Source organism: Coccinella septempunctata, chromosome 3 (genome assembly GCF_907165205.1).
Source record: "Coccinella septempunctata chromosome 3, icCocSept1.1, whole genome shotgun sequence".
Lineage (NCBI taxonomy): Eukaryota > Metazoa > Arthropoda > Insecta > Coleoptera > Coccinellidae > Coccinella > Coccinella septempunctata.
The window spans coordinates 12553764-12566124 of record NC_058191.1 but is presented as its reverse complement, the minus strand read 5'-3'; the positions used below and the strand labels follow the sequence as shown (position 1 = coordinate 12566124).

The window sequence follows — 12361 nt, the reverse complement described above, 5'->3', positions numbered from 1 at the left end:
GTTTTCGTGTTAACAATATGTTCATACAGAGAATACTGATCATCTTTGGTACAAATATTGAACAATTCGACTTGAAGATAAGGCAGGAAAAAAGTGGAAAAACGGGATTATTGTCGAGTCGTGCGCTTGTCGTGAGCTTGTGGTACGTGGGCTGATGACGATAATGATGATCTAGAAGAACTAGTCGAGAACAACGAAGAAGAAATGGATGAACCAACAGTAGACGACAAAATAGAAGAACCAACCTCTCCATTTAAAATAAAAGAGATAATCAGAACCTTGAAAAATAGAAAAGCTCCCGGAAGTGATAAAATAACGAATGCTATGTTGAAGAAATTGCCTAGAAAAGGTATAGCTGCTCTCACAAATATTGCGAACGGTATAATGAGGACTGAACACTATCCGAAAATGTGGAAAACTGCAGAAGTCATAGTGTTCAATAAACCAGGCAAAGATAAAAAATTTCCCCAAAACTACAGGCCGATTAGTTTATTGTCCGCCCTAGGAAAAGTGGTAGAAAGAGTAATAGCCAAGAGGCTCACAGAAGAAACTGAAAATCTGAATCTCATTCCAGCAGAGCAATTCGGATTCAGAAGAGATCACTCAACAGAACAGCAATTACTGAGACTCACAGAATACATAACAGAAGGATTCCAAAATAAACAAGCAACCGGTCTTGTACTACTAGATGTCGCCAGAGCATTCGACAGAGTATGGCATGAAGGATTGATTTACAAAATGAGATTTGCTGAATATTCAATGAAACTGTGCAAGTTGATTAGGAATTATTTGAGGAACAGAAGATTCTACGTGAAAGTGGAAGGAGAAAACTCCACAACCAGATATATGGAAGCAGGGGTGCCTCAGGGGTCAGTACTTGGGCCGTTACTGTATAACATATATATTCACGATATACCAAAATCTCCAAGGACTATGCTGACACTATATGCCGACGACACAGGAATCGCAATGCGACATCGCAAGCCAGAAATCATAGAAGGAATATTACAAGAAGCTATAGATGAAATAAATGACTGGTGTATTAAATGGAAAATAAAGCTCAACGGACAAAAGAGCCAAACGATATTGTTGCAAAAGAGGATACTGAGAACTACAACCAATCTAGAGGTAGATGGAGAAGAAATCGAATGGAAAAACGAAGCGAAATATTTAGGTATCACCCTAGACAAAGGTCTAACTTGGAGAAGCCATATCAAACAAGCCGTTGACAAAACAAAGGCAGCGATGAATATGCTCTAAGCGCTGATAGGTAGAAAGAGGATAATGAGAACTGGCCTTAACAGCAAGAATCTGATAAAAGCTATCAATACCTACGCTTGCTCGGCGCTGAGCTACTCATTCGGTATCATCTCTTGGACCACCACCGATTTAGTAGCCTTACAGAGAAAAATAAGGACGATGCTGACTAAACACAATAAACATCACCCCAAAAGCTCAATAGAACGGACCGAGCTGCCACGACATCTTGGGGGTAGAGGCATTGTTGATTTGTCCAACCGTATGACGTAGGAAATTGAAGGACTTCGAAAATATTTTCTGAGCAAGGCTACTTCATCAGAACTCCATCAAGTAGTTTGTGTTGCTGATACTTCTACACCGTTAAAGCTACAGCAGGACCACTTGGAAACCGTCGAACACTCTGCAGAAAGTAAAATGCAGAAACTGATTGGCAAACCTTTGCATGGGAGGCACCAGAACGAGGTCAACCATGATTACGTCAACATATCTGCGTCGAACTACTGGTTGACTTCCGGAAGGTTGTTTCCTGAGACAGAGGGCTTCATGCTCGCCATCCAGGATCAGGTGATTCCAACAAGGGACTACATGAAATATATCGCCAAGGATGCCACAGTGGCGGATGAAAGCTGTCGTTATGGCTGTGCGACACATGAAACTATCCAGCACATCACCGGGGGATGTCAGAAGTTCGCGGGCACGGAGTACAAAAATAGACATGATGCCGTTGCCAAGATTCTTCACCAAGAAATGGCACTAAAACACCAACTTCTAAGTTCGAAAAAGGTTCGTTATTACAATTACCATCCGGATGCTGTATTGGAAAATGAACATCACAAGCTATACTGGGATCGCACGGTTCTCACAGACCGGAAAATAACCCACAATAGACCAGACCTCATATTGCTCAATAAGGATGAGGACAGAGCACTATTCATCGATGTGGAGATTCCAAATAATAACAATCTTCTAGATAGGCACACTGAAAAAATTTCAAAGTACAGAGATCTCGAGGAGCAAACCAGGAGACAGTGGAAGCTGAAAGATGTCAAGACCATCCCTATTCTCATATCATCTACAGGCCTGATACCGAAGAAACTACTAGAGAACTTGAGGAAATTTCAGCTGGACGAAAATATCTATAGAGTCATGCAGAAGGCGGTACTGCTGGGAACGGCGAGAACTGTACGCAAGTACATGGGAAATTCAGAGGAACACCGTCTGCTCCGACAGGAAGTGCAGGTGAAGCAGGAATCCAACCTACAGCAGGGAGCCGAGGAGCGACCCGAACCCGACCACCACCACGAGCCCGAAGACCTGGAAAGGGCTCCAACAGAGCTTAATCCTTTTGATATCTGAGATATCTGGGATAGGTGAATTTTCCTCTGCAGAGGAGTGTGAAAGCCGCAAGGCTAAAGTCATAATTTATTCATTCTTTAAGACAGAATACTTCTGTATAGAATACGTTCGAGAAGAAAAAGAAAGAAATATATGAAATAAATAAATCAGTATCTAACCAACATATGGAAAAAAAATGAACAATATAGTTAGCTCAAACAATACAGCAACTCAAGTATTTACCAATACTATAAAAACAATTTGTAACAGTTCCTTAATAACTCTTCTAAATTCTCTGTACTTCAAAACTTTCAGTCTATCAAGAAGATGATTGAACAATTTGATGCCACAGTATGTGGGCGAATGCTGAAATTTGGTTGTTTTATGTTTTGGAAGACAGAGAATATCTTTATGCCTTGTATTGTACTCATGAAAATCAGAGCACTTTTTCAGTGATCTTATGTTTTTTTCAATAGACAATAAAGAACTCAGTATAAAAACGCAGGGAAAACTTAACAATTTGTTGGAAATAAAGAAAGGTCTGCAGGACTCCATCGGCGAAAGGTTGAAAATAAGTCGAATGATTTTCTTCTGTGCAACGAATGCATGATAACTAGAAGACGATCCTCCCCATAACACCACGTTATAGTTCAGATGAGAGTAGGCTACAGAGTAATAAACGCCAATCAAAGATTCGGTTGGTAGAATTCGCTTAAGACGTCTGATAGCGAAAAATGCACTACTTAATTTTGAACATACCGAGTCAACATGGTTTTTCCAACTCAGAACACCGTCAACCAGTAGTCCGAGGAACCTAACACATTCAGAACACCTCAAATCACCTGCCGGAAGTTTTAACTTCAACTGGTGACAATTCGATTTTGATATTCTAAAATTTTTCTTCGATATTGAAACATCAACTTCAGAATATGTCGAATGAGGCCGAAAATCTGATAATCTTTATGGAAGCACTCGATTCATTCGTCAGATTTAAAAGAATTATAACTAGATATTTGATTTCAGATACTGAACGGTGGACGGAAGTTTTAGATGTATTTGCCGCGAGGTACCTTGCACGCTTATTGGCGCTCTTCAAATCACGTGACATTCACCAGGTTAACATATTTATTTTTCACATTTCGAGTCATTCGCTTGACAAGAGAAGACGTGCTACAGTGCTCCTAGTGCTATAAAAGAGAAAGCGGACGAGAAAGTCGAAGTGTCACAGTGCCGTAAAAGAGAAAGCGGAGGTGAAAGTGCCCACTAACCAAGCTACGGAATATTTGATTCCTTCTGTGAAGTTGTGTAGGTTCTATATTTGTTATCGGAATTTTAATTCGTTAAAATTTTCAAAGTTGGTGTTCATCCTAAGTGTCCAGAGAATTTTTTTATTTTCTCGTTGGTACTGCAGAAAACATCAGGTGAGCTTATTTTTCGTATCTCTTTTCTGATTTTTATCATAGCGTATAAAACATTCGTCTTTATACCATAGTTTTATATTAGACTATTTTAGTGAAGATTTCTGAATATTTTATTATTTTCAAATTATTTGATATTTTGAGATTTTTGATTATAAAACCATGTCGGAAACCTCAGATAATGAGGGCTCCTACATGGAAGCGACCGATGCTGAAGAGTTCAGCGAAGGCGAACACGAGGAGCTTGTAAAGCTCAGAGAAGAAAATGGGCAGTTGAAAGCTCAAATAGTCAAACTGACTGAAACTGTGTCACAGTTGGTCGGTGAGATGCGCCTCTTGAGGGAGGAAACGACCCGCAATGATATGACGAAATCTCCCACTTACGCCGCAATCACAAAGCCGGTAGCGGGTTCCAAAAATAATTCCCTTAATGGAATTGTTTCACAACCCGAAACAAGGAAAAATGATTCAACGCAGGTCGCGAAGGCCCCAAACGCGCCCCCAACTAAACGCGCGCGAAAAGAAAGCTCCTCTTCTGATGAGGAGACTGTCAAGAAGGCAACGGAAGTGCCTAAAAGAGATAAAATTCCACCCATCACGATGATGGGCACCTCAGATTGGGTAGAGATATCTAAAGCTCTCTACACAAAAAGGATAAATTACAACCGTGCAACTACAGTTAAAGACGGTATAAAAATCATCGCGTCAACCGTAGATGATTTTAGAAAAATCACTACATTCTTCGAGCAGCATGGTAAAGAATTTTTTACCTACCAAATGGAGGAGGAGAAGAAGATATATGCCGTTATTAGGCATTTACCAATCGACGCTGATCTTGCGTTGATTAAGGATGACCTGATATTCCAGGGAATAACAGACGCTGAGGTGTCCAGAACGACATCGAACAAGACAAAGAAACAAATACCTCTCTACCTGGTTAAAACCCAGAAAAAGGAAATATTCGAAGTGAAGCGACTCTACAACCTCTGTATTGTGGTTGAGCATAAAAAGAGGCCTGAAAGTCCAAGCCAGTGCTTTAGGTGCCAAAGGTACGGGCATGCACAAAACAAATGCTCCTTCCCGTGGAGATGCGTGAAGTGCTCAGGAAGCCACAGCAGCAATGACTGCACACTCACCAGAAAAGGTGAAGAGAGAAATGCCACATGCGTCTTATGTGGAGAAGAGGGCCATCCAGCTAGCTACAAAGGATGTAGCGAGTTCAAGTTGGTGACCAGAAAGAAAAATTCCCGAAAATCAGTTGAACAGATAAAGAAGGTTTAAAAACAACAACTTCTGAACAAAAAATTCAGGAAGTAGCGAAGATCCAACCTACAGAGCAGGAAAAGAAGAGGGAGACTCCAAAACTTGTCCAGAAAAAAGAAGGACAGAAAAAGCTTACAATGAAACAAGCTGTGAACAGTCAACAGGAGAAGAAAAAGATATCTGAATCAGCCGATGATTTAGATATCTTCACGGAAAAAATTTTCAACAAGATAATGTTGAAAATTGAGAGGGAAATGGAGAAAAAACTCCAAGCATTATTCAGTAAACTGAATTAATGGACCTTACGGATATTAGGAAGAAATCCCTCAAGATAATCTCGTGGATCATAAACGGGATCAACACTCGGAAAGCCGAGATAGAACAAATAATATCAGAAAGACAACCTGATATTATAGCCCTACAGGAAACAAGAATAAACCGGAACAGAAGACTGAATTTCATGAATTATGAAACATATAGATGTGACAGAATTACAAACACCGGAGGAGGAGTAGCAATATTGGTGAGAACAGATCTGAAACACTACTTTAAAAGTAGATCCGACGAAACACAAGGAAAAACAGAAAAAGTGACGATTGTTGCCGAATTAAATCGACAAAGAGTCGAAATAACCTCGGCGTATAAGCCACCACAAAACAATCTATTGGAAGAAGAGATAAACAACATGTTGGAAGGATCAAACCCGAAAATCTCCATCGGAGATTTCAACTGAAAATCCCCATTATGGAATAGCATAACAGAGAATAGAAATGGCAAAAAACTCAAGGATTTCGCCGAAAAACAAAATGCCATAGTTATTGGACCAGAGCTACCGACATATCTTGCTTTTGGAAGAGGAATACCAGATGTAATAGATATCGCGATATTGAAAAATATAACTCAAGAATTCTCGATTGAAACTTTGGAAGATGGAACCTCAAACCACAATCCCGTGGAATTGACAATTGGAGAAGAACCAAGAGAAAAACTGCTGGAAATGAGAGAATATACCAATTGGACTAAATACAGCCATCTAATACAATCGGAAATAACAGAAATTCCAACAATAAACACTCCAGACGATCTGGAATGTGCGGTTGATAAACTGGAAGAGATTATATTGAAAGCTTACGAAAAAAGCACGAGAGGAGTGAAGAGACCAGCTCCAAGTCATCCGCATGGCGATACGCCTAAAGAAGTAAAAGATCTTATACAAGAAAATCGAAGACTCAGAAGAATATATAGGATGAACAAAAATGATCTAAATAGAAGGAACCTCAACCGACATAGCCAAGTTCTGAAAAATGCCCTGAAAGATCTAAGAACAAGCAGATGGAACAAAAGGGTTCAAGAACTGAATACAATCGATCATTCTGCATGGAGAATGCAAAAAAGCCTTCGAGGAGAAAAGACTAAAATTCCACCCCTACACGGAGAAAGGGGAATGGCTTATACCAATACTGATAAGGCAGATGCATTGGCGGACTCGATCGAACGAGAATCGAGAATAAATTACAGGATAGACGACGATAATGAAGATTTGGAAGAACTGGTTGAAGAAAATGATGAAGAAATGGATGAATTACCAGCGACTGCTGAAATAGACAAGCCAACATCGCCAAATGAAATCAGGGAAATAATTAGAAGTTTGAAGAAGAGGAAAGCTCCCGAAAGCGATAAAATAACGAATGTTATGTTAAAGAAATTACCTAGAAAAGGTATAGCCGCTCTAACTAATATCGCGAATGGAATTATGAGGACAGAACACTACCCAGAAAAATGGAAAACAGCAGAAGTCATAGTATTCAATAAACCATTCAAAGAGAAGAAGTTTCCACAAAACTACAGACCGATAAGTCTACTGTCGGCGTTAGGAAAAGTAGTAGAAAGAATTATCGCCACGAGGCTAAATGAGGAAACCGAAAATCTGGAACTAATACCACCAGAACAGTTCGGATTCAGAAGAGAGCATTCAACAGAACAACAATCATTAAGGCTCACAGAGTACATAACAGAGGGATTTCAAAATAAACAAGCTACAGGTCTTATTTTACTAGACGTCGCCAGAGCATTCGACAGAGTATGGCATGAAGGATTAATATATAAGATCAGATGTGCTGGATATTCGATCAAAATATGCAAGTTGATCAGGAATTATCTCAAAAATAGAAGATTTTACGTAAAAGTGGTAGAAGAATGCTCCTCAACAAGAGATATAGAGGCTGGAGTACCCCAAGGATCAGTACTTGGGCCACTTCTGTACAACATATACATCCACGATATTCCGAAAAATCCAAGAACCATGCTAACGTTATATGCTGACGACACAGGCATAGCAACTCGACACCGAAATCCTGAAATAATAGAACGAGTTCTACAAGAGTCGATTGACGAAACAAATGACTGGTGCATAAAGTGGAAAATCAAGCTCAATGGACAAAAGAGCCAAGCAATATTACTACAGAAGAGAAGACTGCGACCCACAACGAAACTGGATGTTGACGGCGAAGAAATCGACTGGAAAAATGAAGCCAAATATTTAGGAATAACACTTGACAAAGGACTTACTTGGAAAAGTCATATCAAACAAGCAATCGACAAAACGAAAGCAGCGATGAATAGACTGTATCCTCTGATAGGAAGAAGAAGCCACATGTCGAAAGAGACAAAATTGAAGATAATCAAAGCCGTTGCTAGGCCTCAACTGACTTATGGATCAGTTGCCTGGGGTTTCGCGGCAAAGAGCCATATCAAAAGAATTCAGGCCACTTAAAACAAGCTGCTTCGATGTGCAATAGATGCACCTTGGTTTGTCAGGAATAGACAGATTTATAAGGACCTGAAATGGGAAACCATAACGGAATTCATGAACAGAAAAGCAGAGAAATTATTCGAAACAGCGAAAAACCATCCGAATCAAGAACTCAGGAGACTAGTGGACTACGACCCAGAGGAAGACAAAAGAAGAATGCGAATTTACCGAAGGAGACCAAGAGATCAATTAAAAAGAGATTAAAATAACAACTTATTGAAAAATTCAATAAAGTGTTAATCCAATAGAGGATAAACACATAAATCCCAGCACGATAGTGTGCGAGAAGAAAACCGACCAAGAGATGAACGGTTTATAGGCAAATGCCCGGAACCAAAATTCAAGAAGCAGTAGGGTTTTTAGTGGGTCTCGAGCTCAGGAGAGTGAGAAACTCCACACTGTTCCAACTCAGGAGATGAGGGTGGTTCGTCTGTCTTGCAGATTTTCCCCCTGCTACACCAAAAAAAAAATAAAATTTATTTTTCAGTTCGTTTGTGAGCTTTGACCGAAAGGAAAGCATCTTCGACATGTATTGCCAGACGTCGATGTAAACCACGACCGCGATCTCGACCTCCACCATCCACCATCCATGCATCTTCGGTATGAACGTACCCTTATAATCATTAGATTTAAATATTTTGTTTTTGATAAATATCGTAAAAATGCATCTATCGGATCACACAGCTCTAAGGCTGTGTCTTTATGCGCATACAATAAGAGGAATGTCAACGACGAGGCGATGCAGGTTTTCATATCAAAACTAGGAAAACAAGACTGAAAGATGGTGTAGTAAATAGAAAAAAAAATTTAAACAGTGGGACAGTTTCTGCTCCGAGTTCTTGGGACTTTGCAATGAATGCTTCCCGTTAAAACTGAAAATTGAAAACTAAAAAAAAAGTACATCTGAACTAAAAAACTAAAATAATAGGTACCCCCAGGTAATACAGTGTAAGAATAGGCTGAATATTATATTGATTTTACATAAACAAGATGATAGATATAAACAATTATATAATGAAACAAAAACAGAATATGATAGGATATTAGGAGAAGATTGGTTGTGTCAAGAATTCTCAAAATAAGTTTTCTCTTCTCATTTTGTTTTTGGTAATTTCTTGCTCTCAATATTTTGAATATATTTTCCTTTGATTGAGTAATTTGAACTGTTAGAAATAAAGCATTTATTATTATTATTATTTACCTGCCTTACTATGAAGGCGTGATCCATTTCCTATAAAGTATTTTTATTATTATTTTTATTTTTATCATCAAGCAATTTAAAGCCAAAAAATAATCACGAAGAAATTAAAAATTTTCACAACAAAAACAAAACTTATGGCAGAGTGGTCGGAAATATAAAAACAAAACTATCTGGAAAATATTTAATGAAATTAATGGTGAACAAAAAATGAAAAATAGTTGTGAAATTAGAAGCAACGCACTTGATGTAGCCGAGAAATTCAATGTGACGGTATGTCTAAACTGCTGGATGATTGTTTTTCATTTAATGATTACAGTTATTAGGAATAATAAATCAATTTTTTCAAGACCAACAACTCCGGATGAATTGTCACGGTGTCAAAAAACAAAAACAGTAGTGCGGAGAAGAAGAAGATCCTATATCCATTGCGAAATTATGCATGGAAAAGATGAAACATGTTTTATCATATATAATTAATAACTCCCTCAGATACGTAATATATCTAGAAGGTTTGAAATCTGCTAAAATCGAACCTTTACTAAAACTAGGTGATTCAATAGATAAAAATAATTATCGTCCAATTAGTTTGCTTTTCAAAAATATTTGAACATATTATGGTTGTCAGAGTACCGACTTTCTTTTTTTCATGATAATGGTATTTTTACTGAGACACAACATAGTTATCTTGCTGGAAGATTGACTCAGAAAGCTATTTTTCAATTCTCAAATAGGATAGTCAAACTAATTGAAGCTAATAGCATTGCTTTGTTGCTATTTTTAGACTTGTCCTAGGCCTATGACACATAAGATCGAAATCATATGTAGGAAAAACTTGAATGGTATGGTAATAGAGATAATGCTGGTCATGGTTAAAATCCTATCTTTCAGCCAGGTACCAGAGAGTGAAAGTAATGAAAGGAGGTTTCAAAAGGAACTCAGAACAATTAGAAAATACTGTATGAGTGCCACAGGGCAGTATTTTGGGCCTATTTCTGTTTATAATTTTCATGATTTCAATGATTCAATGATTTGTGTAGGATAGCACTAAACTCAGATTCAACAATTTCAAGTTTAGCCGATGATACAAGTTAGATTGCTTCAAAATCTTTCTGAAAATCACTATGATCCCACTGTTAACTGACCAAGAGGCGGCCAGCAGATCAAATTGAAGAATTAAGTAATAACAATAAAGTACGAAATAGCTCACATTTCCAATCAGCCCAAAACCATTCGGATCCGAAGCTCGGAACGGAAAATACTCCCCAGTGCAGAAAAATTCCAATTTTTGCCTCATCGTACCACTTTGGGAGAGGTCGGCTGTCCAAGCTATCCCAATCTGGCTCATATCTGACATCGAAGAAATTCACAATCGTTGGTTTACTGCCTACCGACTGCAAAACGCAGCAAGCTAAGCAGAACACAAATGATGTGGACAATTTCATCTTCCTGCCATGGAAATTGGAACTGTAATGAGCGAATTAATATTTATGTTGAGTTCATTCCGCTTAGAAAGATAATTGAATTGTTATCTTGTTAAAGGTCATTATCTACTTCAATATTTCGAGAGGTTTATCGATCAATGACTTGGATAGGAATTTATCTTTTTATTTAATGTTTTCTTATTTACTCCGATATTGGTTTATCATGTAATAATGCACCGCGTATCTTGATCAACGGAAGAGCGGCTTTTCACTGGACAAGGGGTGATTATTTTTAAGATGTCAATACAAAAAATTGAATGCCCTCTAAAGAGGAAAAATGTGGATTCGGCCTGTCGCGCGAAGGGCAGGTCTTTGATGTTATTTCTATGTTCTTCTGGGGAGAAATTTTGAATGAAATTCAAAGTATAAAATTAAGAAATAAATCTAATGACAAAAATTGAAACCTATTTACAAACACGCACTTGGTCGATGACGACCAACTTAAATCTTCAATTTCTCAAAACACCTGCAAAGAGCGCAAAACAATAAACCATATTTTTCGTCAACAAAATCTTGGGTTAAAATTCAACTTCCCAACTTAGCGCACAACAACAATCAAATATACAGGGTGGACCAAAAGTCCGTTTACTTTTCAAACAATGATAAAAAAAAACTAGATAAATGCTGCATAATCTGTTTATTTATTATTAAAAAAGACAAGTAGGGATTTTATTTTTTGAATATCACATTATCCATATGTGACCCTTGTCCCTCACGACACTGTTGCAACCTGGAGCGAAAATTTTCTATCACGGCCTTGCAGGTGTTTTCTGAAATGTTTTGGATTTCTTCGCTGATGCGGTCCTTTAATTCTTCAAGAGACGCTGGGTTGGTGTCGAAAACTTTGTTTTTAAGGTATCCCCAAAAAAAAAATCCATTGGGGATAAATCTGGACTACGAGGTGGCCAGTTAACGTCACCTCTTTTTGATACCACTTTTTGACCAAAAATTCCTGGACCATTTGAATTTTATAAGGATGTAAATGTAAATCTTTGTGGAGAATACGAATTAAAGATGTTCTTGGCACATTTAAGACACTTGACCGCTTTCGAGTAGAGAGGGTAGGCTGTTCGCGAACGGATGTTCTTACAGTCTCTACGTGTTCGGCATCTCTTGAAGTACTAGATCGGCCGGATCGTGGTTTATCCATTGTCGAACTTGTCTCCTCAAACTTGTGTATAATCAATGAATCTAGAGGAGATTTCAGGACTTTGGACTTCACCTCTTTTCTCTGAACCCCAAAATGTGAGAAAAGAAAACCATAGGAAAATTGGAACTTTTTACCTTTTCTGGAATCGTCGCTCGCCGGATGATGATTGATGGAGAAAGTTTTCGAGCACCAGACTTTCCACGAACAAAATCGCCGAATTCTTTACACTGCTCAACCGATTTCCCCGCATTTTTTTTTATAGCAGGGGGAATCTGCGACCGTGAAACTCTTTTGTTCCATCTATTTGTTCTCATGTCCTTCAGGGCATTTTTTAGAACTTGGCTGTGTCGGTTTAGATTTCTCTTATTTATATCTGTTTTGTTGAGCCTGTATGTTTTTCTTAGTCTCCGATTTTCCCTGATGAGATCTTTGATTTCTCTG

At 38.3% G+C, this 12361-nt stretch overlaps 1 protein-coding gene across 1 annotated transcript in view; it reads right to left on the bottom strand.

Moving 5' to 3' along the window:
- Positions 1-10776, bottom strand: part of LOC123309029 (alpha-L-fucosidase) — a 40527-nt gene extending 29751 nt beyond the window's left edge. The window contains exon 1 of the mRNA XM_044891877.1: positions 10497-10776. Within this exon, the coding sequence (XP_044747812.1) occupies positions 10497-10731 (235 nt within the window). The 5' untranslated portion in view covers positions 10732-10776. The remainder of the gene's footprint in view (positions 1-10496) is intronic.
- Between the last annotated feature and the right edge of the window lie 1585 nt (positions 10777-12361).